The 19,142-nt window shown below is 37.7% G+C and overlaps 1 protein-coding gene across 2 annotated transcripts; it reads left to right on the top strand.

The window, feature by feature from the left end:
- The first annotated feature begins 13,038 nt into the window (after positions 1-13,038).
- Positions 13,039-18,707, top strand: LOC120077506 (DNA replication licensing factor MCM4). Of its 2 annotated transcripts, XM_039031413.1 has the most exons (18): positions 13,039-13,164; positions 13,261-13,950; positions 14,060-14,188; positions 14,302-14,383; positions 14,963-15,095; positions 15,173-15,244; positions 15,336-15,458; positions 15,541-15,654; positions 15,722-15,934; positions 16,025-16,123; positions 16,443-16,603; positions 16,803-16,899; positions 16,980-17,141; positions 17,327-17,407; positions 17,487-17,565; positions 17,959-18,095; positions 18,179-18,232; positions 18,359-18,707. In XM_039031413.1, the coding sequence occupies exons 1-18, from the start codon at positions 13,128-13,130 to the stop codon at positions 18,431-18,433; spliced, it is 2,538 nt and encodes an 845-aa protein (XP_038887341.1). In that variant the 5' UTR covers positions 13,039-13,127; the 3' UTR covers positions 18,434-18,707. The 2 variants fall into 2 exon arrangements, with proteins under 2 accessions (XP_038887341.1, XP_038887342.1); XM_039031414.1 differs by lacking the exon at positions 18,179-18,232.
- Positions 18,708-19,142: the final 435 nt, after the last annotated feature.

The raw sequence follows: 19,142 nt of genomic DNA, 5'->3' as shown, positions 1-19,142 counted from the left end.
TCATAGATATGCATAAGTCCTTAAAAAGATGCCACTCACAGTTTGTTAATAGGGATCGCCCTTCTTCTCCAAGTTCCCTGGTTACCCCTGGTTCCTCCTGAAATCCCAGGCCTGTACTAGCTCGATAATCAGCTTAGAGTCTCATGTTTAGGGCTAAATTAACCGTATAATACCTTATTGGCCCTAAACTTAGCTTACCAACTCTTACTAATATGAAATCAGACCTCGAATACTTTTGGACAATAGTTGGACGTAAGGCAAGCCTTATTTAAGTAGTTGGATGCATAGCAGCACCTTCTGGAACCCTGAAATTTCTCTGATCAATGCTTTGACCTAGGCTGGATGTATGGCAGCACTGATCAACGCATGGGCCTCCTTTGGTCAACGCATAGTTCTACCTCGAAACCCTAATTCTTCTCAACCCTCTCCCTTTTAAGTCTTCTTTGAAGGGAATTTGAGCTGTGAGCTAAAATAAAGTTCTCCTGGGGTATTTATAGACCTTTAAGAGTGTCCTCGTCACCCTTCCCAAGTCCCAACGCATGACACTGTTGGTTTAAATAAACACACAGCAGAAGAAAAATGGATCATTAAGCATTCTAATTCCTCAATTTTGGCTACAAATTAAACATGTTCATCAACTATGAAGTGGGTTTCATTACATACCTTTAAAGATCTTCTTCAAACTCGAAAATCAGCTGCAATCTTCTCCAAATCTTGTTGTGGACCACCACTAGAGCTTTCCTACTATCCTCTAGGAGCCTTGGATTGAGTTGTGAGACTCAAAACAAGCTTGAACTTGGGAATTGAGAGGAGAACAGGTACTGGTTCATCACACAAGAAGAACCCTTCTTCCACCTTGAATCTTCAGCAAAATTCAGAGTTTTTCATGGGATTTTCCACTAAAAAACTAATGCTTTATTGCATGACTTTCATGCAAGTTGATTACATGAAGTAATTACAGCTTCTCCTTGAATTTTGTGGTGGAATTATGTGTAAGAAGATGACTAACCTTCTTGTTTGAAAGTGGGAAAATCCCACATTGGGATTTTCTCAATTTTCAATTCCCCTTTTGATTTTAAAATTGATTTTCAAAATCAATTTTTTTTTCAATTTTAATTATTTAATTAAACTTAAAATTTTATTAATTTTATAAAAAATAATTCAATAAAAAAAATCTAATAGAATTAATAATTAATAATTAATTACAAATTTAATTAATTCTATTAATTTGATATCAAATATTAAATTAATTTGTCACCAATTCCATTATCATGAATTATTTTTCATGAAATTAATATTTAAATCAAATTGATTCTCTAATTCCGTTTAATTCCAAAATTAAATGTGTAATTATATCACATATAATTACTAATTCCCTTTGAACGATTCAAAATAACTTATCACGCTATCCTAAGGCTTATTCCATTTATAAGCTAGTAGGGGGACCTAATGGACTTACAGATCATGGGCTTCACTGATCTGAGATTAATCGGCTAAAAACTCTTTACACTGAATTAACCCTCATTCGTTAACTACCAGGTCACTCCACTAAAGCCTAGTAGTTGCACTCCACTCACTGTAGATATATTGTGTTGTGTCCACTCGATATAACCATGATTAGTAAGTTAACATTTCACAGGTTGTTTATAACAATGGTTGGGTCAAAAGGTTGTTTTACCTCGTGATTACCTCTTATTCCTTAAGTCTCAATGATTCTCTAATGAACAATTGGTTTGTGATCCGATCATCAAACCGAGTCCTTCTCGGGCCAATGAGAGAGTGAGATCCCTTGTTCAAGACTCAAAGTCAACATTTAAGGGAACAATCTCTCTACTATTTCTGAAAGCGGGTAGGGATGAATTTCATCTTGAACCTGAAGGAAATCAGACATGAGGGTTTCCATGAGCAGCGGAATGATCGTTCCAAATTCCATTCGAAATTGAACATAAACAATTGCAGTCACAAAATGGAAACTAACAGGTCATGCACAATTACAACATGCTTATAAGATAATCAAGGGAAAGATTATACATACCTTTGAAGACTCATTCTTCAAACTCCCTCGATCACAAATGCTCGTTCAGTCTCTAAGACAACGATACACGAACGCTCAAACGACTGCAACACAGCATGATAGACAGCAACCACCATACGAACAACACGAACACGCAACGAACGACCTCCAAAACCTCGACCTCAGTCGAGTTAAGTGAATACACCACCACAATGGCTACCTTGGTATTCTCGATGTGAGAGTTCCGAAGTGTGGGCTCTGTATGGACTTGGTTAGAGGAAGAGACTGGAGGAATAACAATCATGTAGACGATTGAGCAAGTGGGAGATGAGAATTGTTTATCGTATAGACGAATGCTCAATCGTGTAGAAGAAGACAGTCTATCGTATAAACAATGCCTTGTGATCGTTTAGCTATGACCAGTTGAGTGAACTATCGTATAGTGACACTCCACGATCGTTTAGTATCTCTATAAGCTATCGTTTAATGAAACGATTTCACTTGATAGCAACCTGTGAGTTTCTTTCCGAATTAAGCAACTATTCTAATTTTTAGGGAAAAAAAAATCTTATATCTCACGGTTACCATAAAACCACCGATAACCTCCCACTCAATTGGTTATTAGAGAAAAAGAGATAATTATCCAATAATTAATATTATTATAAATAGACATGATAACCAACTTACCATATTATATTTATAACCTGTAGTTTTAATATTTCATCTCGTGAAACATACAAACCATAGTTCTTTTTCTATTTTATGGTACTTAATGTAAATCATATTTACATTAATCCTCCACTTGATGTATCACATATATTACATCGATTATATCATATATAATCAAATTTTCTCTTGTCAATTTGAACATTTCAAATCAACCCCAAGAACTGATTCTCAACTTGGATCCATTGAGCTACCAAGGGGACTTTATGGACCTGTAGCTTCAAGCTCTAATGGTACATGAATAACTGACTAAACTTTTTAGTCACAGGATCCACGATCTGTTAACTTTCGGACACTCCATTAAAGACCGACAGTTGCACTCTTCTTACTACAGATATATTTTGTGTCCATATCAATCAATCAACAGTGCGATGACCCTTCACAGATCGCTCGTAAGTACAGCTTGACCAATTTACCGTTTTATCTCTACAGTTACATCTAATTTCTTAAGTACCACCGATTTCTCTAATGAACATAAGTCATAGTTCTACTATGACTAAGTTCTCTCTTCCAAAGAGAAGTTGTGGCCACTATGTTCAAGACCAGGAATCAACCCTTAAGGGAGCAATTTATCTACTTACCCCTACTTCGGGGAAGAAGTGAATTTCATCTTGTGTAACTGAGTTCCCAGCTCCCAAATTCAAGATTAAATCCCCAAAAAGGTAGGCATGTTGAATTAGCAATCTGGCCATTATCATCCATACTAATCAAAGGACCGTCTTCAAAGGCAGGAGTTCTCAAAACACTCAGGATTAAGGTCATGTCACATATGGTCGTTTAGGTGAGATGTAAGTCTCAAGTATCAACGATGATATATAAAGAGACGAATCATCTCGTGGTCCAGTCTTATACAGACTATTTGTATAGGACACCCTCGCTCACATGTCTCCACATGAATGGTCAGAATCAATTATTTGTAGTAGTTCACAACACTTGTAAGCCTCTACAAAGCGGGTCGCATCCGTAGTGTCATCAGGATCATGTATCCCTCCTTAATCATTATATTACAGATCTTTTTAGGTTATCACTTAAGGCATGATCCATTTGTATATCTCATATACATGCTTAAGTTTTCATACAATAACCATGGACCTTTGTTTATTGGATATGAGTAAATGCCAAATAAAATAACTCTTATTTTATTCATAACGATGTGTACAGTATACAAACTACGAGACTCCGGGAGAATTAGGACACCAATCCCACAACACCCTATGTCCCCAGCTATCAACCTGGTCTTAACCCTAAAATGGGAGGCTTATTGAGTCGGTGTTGTTGAGCCAACCCCACTTATGCAAATTTAAGGATAATCTCGAATAAACAGGAGTTCATAGTTAGTTCAAGATTAAGGTTAAGTTACCTAGGTCATTATTTTGAAATAATCAGTCTTAAACAGTAAGCAATGTTATAAAGTAAGAGTGACTTATTTCTTGGTCCGATCTTGTGCAAGCTCATTGCACAAGATGTCCCCACTCCTCATGTCGCCACATGAACGAATCAGGATCACTTCGTTTGTAGCACTTTACAATTCCTTGTAACAACTACAGAGTGGGTCACATCTGATAGTGTTACCAGAATAAGGCACCCAATCTTATCCGTATACTATAGATCATTTTGACTATTTACTTGAACCTGATTTACTCTTATGTCTCCACATAAAGTTCAAGTACCTATGTAATAGTCATGGATCTTTTAGTTTATTGAATTTGTTTCTAAAACAAAATAAGCAATTCATATATTCAATAACAACTTTATTGAATCAAACTTCAATAATAACTATATTGAATTTCAGAATAAGTTTATTATTTACAAACCATGAGTTTTTAAGACATAAAACCCAACAGACACATGTTTTGGATAAAAATCCTAAGTGTCAGCTCCATGCAAAGTCCAACATAAGGGTCCTTGACACATTCTACTTGTATGTGAGCTTGAGGTGTCTTCACCATGAAAAGTCCAATACATAAGCCCTCATTGAGCTGTCATTTCGACCTTTTGCATGTTCTATTATGCGTCCACCTTACCCTAGGATCGGTTGGGGCTTCATTTGGTTGAGCCACATACCCCTTTTTGTTGTCAATCCGAACTTGCTCTCCAAGTTTCTCAAACCAACTTATGCTGACCTGAGTTAGGCGCATGGTTACTTCATCAACAACCCTCCATGCGTCCAATATTTCCTCTTTGCATCCATAGGGTGCCTTTAACGCATGCTCCCTTAGGTTTGAATGTATGGTTCCTTAACTATGTTACTAACTTGACTCTTTTCCTTAACTATGTTACCAACTTGACTCTTACCCACCACTTGGCTTCCTCTTAGGCCTTTGGCAAAAGCATGCACCCATCTTACCCCAAACATGCATCCAACTAGGGTTCTTGGGCTTCCTTGGTGTAACTTTCCCCCCAAGGATTCGTCTTATGCTTCCATATTGCTTCTCATAGATCCAAAATGGAACTCCCAAGGCCTCCTATGTGCCCAATTCAACCTCATGCACCAATCATTTTTCCTTTTCCTTCTCCCTTGGTTTCTATTTTCTTCTTAATGTATAGCTTACTTTCTTAACTCAAAGGTTTAGCTATGTGTCCTCTTTGTCTTACTTTTCCCTCCAAGACATGTGTCCACATGGCCATTGATACGTCCGAAACCCATCTATGCGTCCAACCCTCCCCTCATTAGGGTTTCTTCCATTTGTGTTGTCCTAGGTTGTCCAACACTTAGCTGATTCCTCTTCCAGAATATCCTATGCATCCATCATGCCTTCCCCATGTGTCCACGATGGTTTTCTATGCGTCCATCCTGTTGTTCAACGCATAGTTCCCTTAACACACCTATTAGCATAGCTTCCCACATCCCCTAAACATCCAAGACTCTTCATCCTCTCTTATGCCATGAGTTCAACTACTATTGTGCCTCAAACATTTAGAAAGTTTTATCCCTCCGAAGCATAGTTTAGTTAAATCTTCTTCTTTCAAGGCCTAAACTCCAAGCTATTCTCTACCCTTAAGGGGATCCTGCGAGGATAAGGGTGTTACAAATTGTGTCCTTCATTGGTTCAAAAGAAAAGTTAGGGAAGTTTTAAACCTACGAATAGCCTAAGCATTATACATGACAAGAACATTTAGTGCATTGATATATTATGGAAACGACTTATATCCTCAACATACTCATGCCTCTTGAAATTAAAAAAAATTACTATAAGGATATATATTAAAAAGTACACTAGACTATAAGATTAGTAATTAGAGGAGTGACTTACAAGAAATTCGATATGAGTCTTTGAATTATGTAAAATCCTTCCTATAAACCTCATCACATAATTTCCATATTCCACGTATTTTTATTGGTGAGATCTACAAAATATAAAAACAAATAACAACATTTAAAATTTGATCAAATGTATAATAATAATAATTGACTGGAATTCATTAACAAAATTAAAGTGCAGAACATTAAACTATCATAACCATTACAGACTTACATATTTACAGAATATGTTTGAAATCATCTGGCATATCATGATGTAGAAAGTATAAACGATAAGTTCATATACCTATCTTGATGGTAATTGTACCCAAGATCTAGGGGTGTTCATGGGGTGGGTCGAGTTGGGTTGAAAAACTTTTTAGACCCAACCCAATTGTTAGGGTTATAAATTTCTTCAACCCAAATAATCCTTATTAAAAAATGAACCCAACCCAACCTAACCATGAAATATTTGGGTTAGGTTGGTTCGGATTAATCAGGTCATTTATTTAAAATTTTGTTCTAAAAAGAAACAAAACGTAAATATGTAAAAATCTAATTGAATTATTTTCATATATTGAATTAAGATTAACTACTCAATTTCAATTTATATAGTACAAATTTTCTTTCTAAAGTGCAAAGAAACTACTTTTAAGAGTTGTTGAAGAATAAATTATTCAAAAAATATTAGAAAATAATTATGTTATAAGTAACAAAAAATATATATTTTAAAGTTAATAATCAATTCGGGTTGGTTCGGGTTATATTAGGTGAACCCATGAATCAACCCAACCCATAAAATTTTCATTTATTTGAATCTAACCAACCCAAATGAGTTGATAATCCAACCCAAACTGCACAAATTGGGTTGGATTGATCGGTTTTTTGAACATCCCTACAATAATCTCCACAAGCAACTTTCTATAGGATTCTAATTAACATGAAGCTTTTATGCATTTGCTTCTTTTTTCTTTTCCCTTCCTTGTCGATTTACTTTATTAATGAGTTTCGGAAAAGCTTTCATCTTTTGGTACACGATTCATTAACTCAAAGTTAATTAGATGTCATCAAGCGCAATACAAAATACATAAAAGAGGCTAAATCATTGTTGCACTCAATTGTATGCCTTATGTCACGGTCATGTTTGTCCAGGGCGTGTTGCCCATGGCCGCATGACCGCCTCCACCTTTTTTACTATGCTTTCATCCTATGTATTTCCTTTTGCTAGGTAACTAGGTTTATATGTACTTTTCTTAGTGAGTGACCGCTCGCCCATTTCCATATGCAAAGGGTGGTGGATGTATTTTTATTCAGAATGCACTATATGGGGATAAGACTAACCATCATTTCCCCATACCCAGAGTAGTATGTTATAAAGCTGTTGTTGTTGCTTATTACTTTCTGGCCTACTACAATCTTTCTCTTCTTTATTCTTACAATCAAACTGTTTGCGAAAACCTTTTATCCAAACCTGTTTTATAAAACCATTTTCTCCAAAACGGGGGTGGAGGAAGTTGCGATAGGCACCCGGTGTGCTATTGGCTGTTCGTATTTGAATTGGCTGACTTCTTCGTGAGCGGGAACAAGTGTAGCACAATCGCTAAGTGAAGCTTTAGAAAGTGCGATTGTGACAGTTGGTATCAGAGCTAGATCAGCTCGTAGAGTTGAGAAGCTACGATCATGTCTGCTACGAAGCAGTTGGGCAAGTCCCATGTTGATCGATTGGTCGAGATTGAAGAACAGATGCTCTATTTAATAGAAGTCCCTGATCAGGTTCGGTTCCTAGAGTCTCGGTTACAGGAAGTCACCGACAAGGCTGATGAAATTAATGCGTTGGCTGGCCGCTTAGACGAGATGCCCGTCAGAGAATTGTTGACAAGGGTTGAGACCCTAGAGGCAAAAACCACGATGGATAGGCCTCTCGAACATGGGGTTTGTTCGTCGGGATGTATTGCCCTGATAGGAGAGTATGTCAAAGAACTAGATAGCTCGCAGAGAGCGATCATTCAGATGGTGACCGAAATGTCTGAGGACTTTTAAGCCACCATCAATGTCATCCGGGCACAGATTGCATACATTTGTGCAAAAATTAACCTCACCATGAGAGCGGTGGGAAATCAAGCCCCAGTCGGGGGTGTAGCCCAATTCAATAGGGTAAAAGTACCCAAGCCTAAGCCCTTATGTGGGGCTCGTGATGCAAAGGCGCTAGAAAATTTTATCTTTGACATAGAACAGTACTTCAGAACTACGAACACAATGACTGAAGAATCAAAGATCACCCTAGCGACGATGCACCTAGCAGAGGATGCCAATTTATGGTGGAGATCCCGTTTTATGGATGTCCAAGAGGGACGGTGTACCATCAACACGTGGGAGAGACTGAAACAAGAGTTGTGTTCTCAGTTCTTCCCGAAAATGTTGAGATTTTGGCAAGACGTAAGCTATGGGAATTGAAACATACTGATACTATTAGGGACTATGTGAAACAATTTGCCAGATTGATGTTGGACATAAGAGACATGTTCGAAAAAGACAGTTTTCTATTTTGTCGAAGGCCTGAAACCGTGGGCAAAGACAAAACTGTATGAGCAGAGAATACAGGATCTCCCAGCCGCGTACGCAGCGGCCGAATGGTTATTTGAATTGATTGATGAATCTCAAGAGATGAGGCAACACTCGAGATCCCCTAATAGGGGGAAAAAGAGCAATGGTCTGAGCCCATCGAGAAACAGTGGGGAGATAAAGACAACAATGGGATAGTAGACCTCCTCAGCAGATGACTGGAATATATAATGGAGGCAGAATTAGAAGAACTTTTATCGCCCCTTATCCTGTTATATATGCAAGGGTCCGCACAAGGCAAGTGAATGTCTGGAACGAGCCGCCTTTAATACTTTCCAAGCCTCATTAGCTTCAGACTGGAAAGGCAAAGCTGTTCAGGTAGAAAGACGAAAATGTGTAAGCAGAGGAAGATAGAACCCCACGGGTTGGGGCCTTGAGATATTTAGTTGCCCTCCAAAAAGATGTAGGGGAATAAAAGGGATCCCATGGAGGCGGACTGATGTATGTTGATGCTTGGGTTAACCATAAATTGGCAAAAAGTACCATGGTCGATTCGGGGGCCACCCATAATTTTATGTTCGAAATAAAAGCCAGACGGCTTAATCTCCATTGGGAAGGAGGCGCAGGTAAAATGAAAGCAGTGAACTTTGAGGCCTTGCCGATTACAGGAATGGCAAAGAGGACAGTCGTAAAGTTGGGGGACTGGAGTGGCCCTGCTGATTTCGTGATCGTTAAGATGGATGACTTTGATGTGGTGTTGGGAATGGAGTTCTTGCTTGAACACAAGGTATACTGATACTTCTCACCAAGTGTTTAGTGATCACCGGGTCTACGCCCACCTTTATGAATACCGAGATCAGATGGCCGAAGGGGATAAGGATGATCTCGACCCTCCAGTTAGAGAAGGATGTTACCTACGAGTCAGTTAAAACCGCGAAAGAGAAGACCCCCCAAGACATTCTGCATGTCTTGGAGCAGTGTTGTGTTGTTGAGTCGGACAGTTCACACAAGTCCCCGACTCCAAAGAGGAGAAGAATGAGGAGGAGGAAGCCTAGACACCGAGAGTTCCTACCAGGAAACTAGGTTCGAATGAATTTGTACCTGGGACTATTTCGAAGTCGTAGGCAAAGAGAACATCGCCTCGTGAGCAACTTTAAGGGACCAGTGGAAGTCATTGAAAGGGTTGGGAAAACCTCTTATCGAGTGTAGTTACCATCGTGGATGGAGATTCATCTTATCATCCATGTAAGTAGGCTGAAACCCTATCATCCCAACCATACCGAGGAGAGATGTAGAGTGGTGACCTGTCTGCAAGCCACAACGAAGAGAATGGCAGGAGAAGAAGCCAACGAGAGACTTGCGGGAAGGAGCGACAGAGCAGAAGGACCAGGACCAGACTGGGAAGAGTTCCTAGAAAAGTGGAGAAGCCTCAAAGACAGAAAAGTTCGTTGGGAGCGCATGGAAGGCCTCACAGGCAGCTGCTCAACAGTATGCTGAGTTCGAGCAGAGTCGGTTGACGGGGATGTCAACCAATTAAGTGGGGGAGAATGTCACGGTCATGCTTGTCTAGGGCGTGTTGCCCATGGCCGCATGACCACCTCCACCTCTTTTTACTATGCTTTCATCCTTTGTATTTCCTTTTGCTAGGTAGCTAGTTTTATAAGTACTTTTCTTAGTGAGTGACCGCTCACCCATTTCCATATATAAGGGTGGCGGATGTATTTTTATTCAGAATGCACTATATGGGGATAAGACTAACCATCACTTCCCCATACCCGGAATAATATGTTATAAAGTTGTTGTTGTTGCTTATTGCTTTTTAGCCTTCTACAATCTCTCTCTTATCTATTCTTAAAATCAAACTGTTTGCGAAAACCTTTTCTCCAAACCCATTTTATAAAACCGTTTTCTCCCAAACGGGGGTGGAGGTTGCGAGAGGCACCCGGTATGCCATTGGCTGTTCGTATTTGAATTGGCTGACTTGTTCGTGAGCGGGAACAAGTATCGCACAATCGCTAAGTGAAGCTTCAGAAAGTGCGATTGTGACACCTTGCAGATTAAATAATATCTTCCATAAATCCTACTACATGAAAATGAAACATTGTATCTTTTCTTAAAACTCAAAATAGAAAATAACAACTCGAGTTATCATAAATAGGAATCGTTGGAGCACTCACATGTATGTCAACTACATTATTCAAAACAATCGCCCATAACTTTTCTTTACATTCCATTGAGAAAACAATAATATATATCTCTACGGTGCCATTAGGCACTACTGAAACCTCCATGGTACTACTACATGGGTCTTTCATAGTTCTCTCAAGTACTACTATGACCTCTATGATACCACCAAGCATGAGTTCTATTGAGATTCCACATATGTCCTTTGAGCTCCATGACCAATTCACTCAGATTAATCTCCTAAGGTCAGGGGTGGCAAGTAGTCGGACATGTTACCCCGCAGTATACTTTGAACGTGTTGAATTGTTAAACATGATTTCACTAGTAGAATTCATGACTATTGCACCAAAGCCTACAATGCTCATAGTTAAATAGGCATACAAATTTAACGTCAAAGAGCCATCTTCAAGAGTTGTGAAACCATTGTTACCAACCTATCATGATAAATTTATTTAAACGAAATATTTTGAAATACATACAATATTGTATTTATGACTATCTATGCATATATAATATAAAATTTAAAATATGTGTCATTGATGCTTGTTCACACAATATCTTAATAAGAAATTTAGTACGTAGAAATTAGCTTAATAAGTGTTACAACCTCTAATATTTATCATACGAGTCTTCTCTCAAATATATAAATTTTAATTATTAGGTTTATTGATTTTCCTTGATGATTGGTCCTTAGCTAGTTAATTTTCTTGGGTATTCAACCTTTAAACTCGTTGTTTTCCTCGAAAGACGTCTTTAGATTTATTGATCTTCTCAAATAACCGACCTTTAGCCTCGTTGATTTCCTGAAACTGACCTCTCACTTGTTAATCAATTTAGATCAGTATCTAGCTTGTTAGGGTCTTATGAGTTCTTTAAGTTTTCTTTTGGATTTTAATTGAAGGGTCTTGATTTTTATTCCTCTACCTAGTAAATTTAGATTGAATGGTTAAAATGAAGGACGAAAGGCGACTGTCTATGTACCGAATTTTGAAGAACTATGTATATGCATAAAATTGATCGACATATTAATCACAATTCTTAGCTTTGGGCCTATTCAGACTTAATTCAGTTGTGTTTAATAGGTTTGCATTTTTTTTTAGTTTACTCAGTCCATTTTTAGTGAGTCCGACCAACTCAATCTCGAGTCCAACGGCTACATAGCATAATTTGATTGGATCCATGCTTTACACAAATGATATTATTTGATTTGTCAATTATTTATGTTTTTTTTTTGTTAATTCTGATCACACGTGTAAATTTATAATCAAACTCACATCTATCCATAGATATTCTTATCATTGATTTAAAAATTCAAAGTAATGACGTGTGATGTTGAGTAAGGTTGCTATCCTTCGGAAACAAACAGAAAAACAAAACAATAAAAGCATTAGTGACACTAGTGCTAAAGAGTAAAGAATATGCCATAAAGATAAAATAGAAGTGGGCAGGCATGAATTTGTTATGGGTGAAAATCGTTTAAATTATTTTTTATTTGATTATTTGTCTACCTTTATTTCATCTTGTTAAACTATTTTTTATTATAAAAAAACTCATTTCTTTTTACCAATTTGAGCGTTTGCCTACCCTTACTAATTTAAATATTTGTATTTAGTAAAAGATCGGTGTTTTAAATTTATCGATATCCATTTATATAACGAAAAAAAAGAGCGTTTTCAGTAACACCTACCTGGTTTTCTTTTCTTTAAATCTTCATTAAGATATGTCATATATTGAGACGAGAGGATTTTCGAATCTCTAGTCTACAATTATAGTTGAACTAAAAAAAATATTTTTTAAAAAAGAAATGCGTCGAGAATTAAAGATTATACAATGATGTCTTTATCTAGATTGACAAGAGTTACCACCTACAAAAGAAAAATTCCCAACCATATATAAAAACTAGTCATATTCAACCCCCTATCGAGAAAGACCATCAACAACCTTATTTTAGAATCAATAGATATGACGAAACGATTGAATCTCCATCAAAGATGTCAATTGAAGAACCTCATATGTAATTATCTTAGCTAAGGACAAAATTTGGGAGTATTTTGATGAGATTGAATTAGACCAACGTTCTAGACTAACTTTTACTCTCCAAAAGTGTTCTATTTCGTAATATTTTCTTTCTTCCTAATTTTAACAAAAATCCGATTTTTTTATTTCCTTTTTTCTTTTTTCATCACCCTCCTCGGTTAGTGATATGGGCTTCAGAGTTGTGAAGCCCAATAGGCCCAAAACTGAAATGGCCCATTCCGTCTTAAGCCCCTCAATTTTGGCGGGAAACGAGACATATTTTCCCGCTAAGTCCCTCAGCTCTGCCTTCGAAAAGAAATCTTGTGTAAATCTCCGTCATCGTCTTCATCCCGCCGAATTTCTCTGCTTCATTTTTCACCAGCAATGGCGTCAGATTCTTCTCCAGTTAACTTCAATACAGGCTCGTTTCTTTCTTAATAGTCACGTGGCTAGTCTAATTCGGCATGAATTGAAGCCTGAAGGTTAATTTCTCTTTTTCTGTTATTTGTTTCTCCAGGTCCTTCGTCGCCGGATGATTCATTCTCTAGTCCCATCGGAAACACCGTCTCCTCCTCAGGAGACGGGTATCGCCGTCGAAGCCGTCGCCGGTCATCTACTCCTTCGGAAATGGCTACGCCGCCGCGTCAACGACCCCGAATGTTCTCGTCTGAAACCACACCGACGGCTAAGGAACCGCGCTCGCGCCGTCGAGGCGGTGGGCGAAGAGCGTCGGGCAGTGAAGCCCCTCCGATAGCTGCCACACCTTCTTCGACGGATGATATTCCGCCATCGACTGAACCTGGTGACGGCGATGACATGGATGAGGACCATCCGACCTTTGTATGGGGGACGAATATCAGTGTTGACGATGTAAAGGGAGCTATTATTCGGTTTTTGAGGCATTTCCGTGATCGTCAGGCGTCGCAGTCTGAAGGGGATTTTCATACTGAGGGGAAATACGCGGAGGTAATCAAGAGGGTTCTTGAAATTGAAGGGGATTCGCTCGATGTGGATGCGCAGGATTTGTTCAATTACGATACCGATTTATACACAAAGATGGTGAGGTACCCTCTCGAGGTTCTTGCTATTTTTGATATCGTTCTGATGGAAATGGTGCCCCAAATCAACCCATTGTTCGAGAAGCACATTCAAACTCGGATATTCAATCTCAAAACTTCTACTTCAATGAGAAACCTTAACCCATCTGGTAATGTTTTATTGTTTCCAACATTTGATTTTATTGGTTTAGTTGTTGATGGTTGTGTCCAGTCTTTTCTAAAACTGAAGACTAAGAACATTTTGTTTTTTCTGATTAGACATTGAGAGGATGGTATCACTGAAGGGAATGATTATAAGGTGTAGTTCGATCATTCCTGAGATCAGGGAGGCGATATTTAGATGTCTCGTATGTGGGTACTATACTGACCCTGTAGCTATTGAAAGAGGTGCGTTTGAGTTTTAATGGTGTTGTTCTTTTCTGTTTTCATGATTGGCCTCATATGCTTGTTCAAACGAACTTTTCTGTTTGTACTGACAATGGAGTCTATAAACTAATTAGGACGAATAACTGAGCCCACTATATGCTTGAAGGAAGAGTGCCAAGCAAGGAACTCCATGACATTGGTTCACAATCGATGCAGGTAATCCTCCGCTATGTTTGATGTAATTTTAATCTGTACTGACTGTACTATGATCTTTCCAATTATATTTTACAAGAAAACTGTATGATGTGCCTGTGCATAATCTAAACTATTCATATGTACATTTAATCAAAATATTTTCTTGCTAGTTCTTTGTCTTAAATCTTAGCAAGTTGATATGTGTCAATAATATTTTATAATCATTTTCATTCGTAATTGTGGTCTTTGTAATAACATTCTGCTCCAAGTAACATCTCTTTTATGCTAACCTTGACAATTAAAAGTTAATGCATTGGCACAAAGGCTATGTAATAATGTTGATAATACAGGTTTACTTTGTTTCATTGCCGTCAAGAATAAATCTGCATGGTTTTTTTTTCTACCGACCTTTACAAAATTGGTCAATTATTTTACTTTGATTTTTATTTGTTGGTGGAACTTCTATCTGTTGATTCTTATTCTATTTTAATTTATCACGTCTTGATGATGAAAAATGTAAATGGAAGCGTTGATATAAGTTAAAAAAATATGTCTAATTTACTTGATACTTTGTAAGACTAACTTATTCCCTTGAGTTAGGTTTGCCGATAAGCAGATTGTGCGGCTTCAGGAGACTCCTGATGAGATACCTGAAGGAGGAACGCCTCATACTGTAAGCTTGTTAATGCACGACAAGCTGGTTGATACTGGAAAGCCTGGTGACAGAGTTGAGGTAACACCAATTTAATAATGAATGGATTGATATAATATCAATTTTTATAGCCTTATCAATGTGGATTCTTTTGATAGGTCACTGGGATTTACAGGGCCATGAGTGTGAGAGTTGGACCAACCCAGAGAACTGTAAAATCATTGTTCAAGGTCTACATTTTGTATATTTACTCAAATATTGAATTGACTTTGTCGATGTGTTGTAGTCTTAGGATGACGGTTTTTGTTTCTTTTATTGCAGACTTATATAGACTGTCTTCATATAAAGAAGACTGATAAGTCAAGAATGGTGGCAGAAGACCTGACTGAAGCTGAGAACCGGTTGGGTGGAAACGTGGATGATGTCTCATTTGATGAAGCGAAGGTATGGATTTTTTGGTATCTTCGGGTCCAATATTTTTGGGCCACTCTTGTCTTCTACACTCACATTATTGATTGAAATGCAGGTGGAAGAGTTGAAAGAACTCTCCAAAAAGCCTGATATATATGACAGACTGACCAGGTCATTGGCTCCTAATATTTGGGAGCTTGATGATGTAAAGAAGGGCCTTCTTTGCCAGGTATTTTCCACATTTCCAATTCTACCTTTTCCTGCCTCTTTCTGACTGTTGATTTTTCATTGTGCAGCTTTTTGGTGGGAATGCTTTGAAATTGGCATCTGGTGCAAGCTTCCGTGGAGATATTAACATACTTCTCGTTGGTGATCCTGGAACCAGCAAGTCTCAGCTTCTTCAATACATACACAAACTATCCCCCCGTGGCATTTACACCAGTGGGAGGGGTAGCTCTGCTGTTGGTTTGACTGCTTATGTCACCAAAGATCCCGAAACAGGGGAAACAGTACGATCCTACTGCATTTTGAATATAGTTTTCTTGGTATCCAACTTGTTTGAGCAATGTTTAATTTACGAACTTTGAATTACCTTTTAGGTACTGGAGAGTGGAGCCTTGGTTTTGAGTGACCGGGGCATATGCTGCATTGATGAATTTGATAAAATGTCTGAAAATGCAAGGAGCATGTTGCACGAGGTTAGTTTGCCTTTGAGTTTTACTTCGAAATAGGTTTATTAATGGTCAATGTAATTTGGCAGGAGATGGTAATGTACTAAAGAGCTTCTAAACTTTGGGGATTGTATTTATAGCTTATTTCTCAGATTTTTTTTCTTCGTGAAGAACATTTGTTACATGAAAGGAAGAGCAGTATTTTATTGTTTTCAGACAGCACTATATACCACACCGATATTCTATATGTGAAAAAAATTCCTTTCTCTGTACCATCAGCCAACTATTTTCCCAATCGAATTCTATTTCTTTTGATGGCTTGAGATCTGATGCTTATATTTTCTAGGTGATGGAGCAACAAACTGTTTCAATAGCAAAGGCTGGAATTATTGCTTCCCTTAATGCCAGGACTTCAGTATTGGCTTGTGCAAATCCTAGTGGTTCACGTTATAACCCTCGCCTATCTGTGATTGATAACATACACCTTCCTCCTACTTTGTTATCAAGGTTAGAAGATATTATTGATTTATTAACCAGAATATTTCTAAAACAGTGTACATGCATCTATATTGAGTACCTGCTGACAATGTTGCTGAAATTGATACTGACTAAATCCTGTAACGTTGAAATTAATTTTATTGATATATAATCTGGACTTTTGAGTGCAACTATCGACTGAGATTATTGTGGTATATTGATGTCTCAGGTTTGACTTGATTTATCTAATTTTAGATAAAGCTGATGAGCAAACAGATAGGCGCCTTGCTAAGCATATTGTCTCACTACACTTTGACAACCCAGAGGTTTGAGTAACTTGCAAATCTGGTCATAGTTTGGCTACTTCTAGTGTCTTGTTCATCATTCAGTTGCACTCAACTTGCAGGGCATCGAGCAGGATTTCTTGGACCTTCATACCTTGACTTCATATGTCAGCTATGCTAGGAAAAATATTCACCCAAAATTGTCAGATGAGGCAGCTGAAGAGTTGACTAGAGGCTATGTTGAGCTGAGGAGGAGAGGAAACTTTCCAGGCAGTAGTAAAAAGGTACATTTATTCGCACACATTCCCATGCGAGGAAATCTGTGTTCCTTGTTCCCTGCGTTTTCTAAATTTATTTTTTGTTTACCAGTTCTGAAACTATAACTCGTGTTGTAGTGATGGGGAGAGAGGGAGAGAGGGAGAGAGGGATTTTGACTTTTCTTGATTGGAATTTATTATTGTATCGACAGGTCATTACAGCTACCCCCAGACAAATTGAGAGTTTAATACGTCTAAGCGAAGCTCTTGCTCGAATACGTTTCTCAGAATGGGTTAGTGAAGCTGCTTTTTCCTTTTTCATTGTAATGGATCATAGTCAGTATAACAAGACAGAAGTTCTAATGCATTCAGGTTGAAAAGGGGGATGTTCTTGAGTCATTCCGGCTTCTAGAAGTTGCAATGCAACAATCTGCAACAGATCATTCTACAGGTAGCTGTTTGGCGATGCCTCTAAATCTCTTTAGATCCTTTATAGTTTCACTTCCATATAGTTGGAATACCTTGAATCTGTTATTTAGCGCTCCAAATGACCTTGCATAAAATTGTATATGCATTTATGTTATTTACGAGTTTGGCCCTAGGGCTTAGAGAGGTGCATTATATATTAAATCAAATAACCCTAGAGTCACCTTATATGATATTTCTCTCCACTAATGAATTGCTCTCCCTCTGCCTATGGGTGTAGCTAATATGCTACAAGTGAACTGCACAAATCTTTATGTCGATTTCTTTACTGTTTACAACTTTACAATTTCTTGATTTATTTGATTAACAATTACTCATATCCTAACTTCAATTTTGCTTCTTTGCAATAAACTTTCAGGAACTATTGACATGGATCTGATTACCACGGGAGTATCGGCAAGCGAAAGGATGCGAAGGGAGAGTTTATTATCGGCAACTCGCAACCTTATTATGGAGAAAATGCAGCTTGGAGGACCCTCCATGCGCTTGGCCGAGGTCTGCTGCTAACTTTTATTGTGTGCAGGAACTTTACTTGTTAAGTTGAAGTTAAATTCTAAATCTTTCCAATTCTTCTATAGTTGTTGGATGAGTTGAAGAAGAAGAATCCTGATAATGAAGTCCATCTCAACAACGTATATTACATCTCAATCTCTCAAACCCTCCCAAATTTGTAGACAAATAAAATTTTGATTAATAAAAAATTGCCACATAATAACGACCACATTATACTGATGATTATGCTTGTTATGGTAATGCAGCTTAGAAACGCAGTATCGACACTTGCAAGTGAGGGATTTGTAGCAATCCATGGTGATAGCATAAAGAGAATATGAGGAGTTTGAAGACGATGATGGCAGGGAACTTCTTTTGCAATTTCCAAGCCATATTGATTAGTTCAGATCAAATGAAGCCACGGGAAAAACATCCATGCTTGGCATCTAGGTATCACTAGAATGAGTTATTCTTGTTGCATAGAATCTCATGTGCTTTTTCTTCCCTCCCTCTCTAACCTTATGTAACAATATGTTATTTGCTGGTTTAATCATGGCTAATATAGTTTTGACTGCAGGTATTTATATAGTGATAGTTTTCCTCATATATTTTTCTTATTCAAGAGTACTATTACATTAAAAATGTGGAATGAGATTCAAACATACGTTTTTTTTCTTTTGTTGAGGCAAGAACATACAGACCAAAATCTAACTAGACTATGCTCCATATGCCTTATTAAATATAAGGGATGGAAAGACTAATTGGAAAAACATCTTTATAGATCAGAGAACATTTTTGAAAGGATATCAAAACTGTGAAAGCATGAGTCGCTTTGTCAGATTTCTCGAGAGGAACCACATGATTTATACTTTAACCATATGATGAAAGTTAAGTTATTTATTTCATGTGGTTGAATCATATATTATTGTACATTTCACATTTTTTAGAGCTGAAAGATTTTTCTTGGTTAAGAGTTGGAAAATATTTTGTTTGCTAGCAGTGATGGGAATGGTGGGACTTGGGAGAAGGAAGTTTTTAATTACATATGAT

The sequence above is a fragment of the Benincasa hispida genome, chromosome 5 (assembly GCF_009727055.1).
Source record: "Benincasa hispida cultivar B227 chromosome 5, ASM972705v1, whole genome shotgun sequence".
NCBI classification, from domain to species: Eukaryota; Viridiplantae; Streptophyta; class Magnoliopsida; order Cucurbitales; family Cucurbitaceae; genus Benincasa; species Benincasa hispida.
The sequence above is the reverse complement of the archived record's forward strand: the minus strand, read 5'-3'. Positions and strand labels throughout refer to the sequence as shown.

Excerpts from the sequence above, each read along its gene's own strand:
- LOC120077506 (XM_039031413.1), top strand. The coding sequence starts at position 13,128 with ATGGCGTCAGATTCTTCTCCAGTTAACTTCAATACAG. Across the intron at positions 17,142-17,326 it reads TTCCAGGCAGTAGTAAAAAG|GTCATTACAGCTACCCCCAG; the intron begins GTACATTTATTC and ends TTGTATCGACAG. Across the intron at positions 18,096-18,178 it reads CCTCCATGCGCTTGGCCGAG|TTGTTGGATGAGTTGAAGAA; the intron begins GTCTGCTGCTAA and ends ATTCTTCTATAG.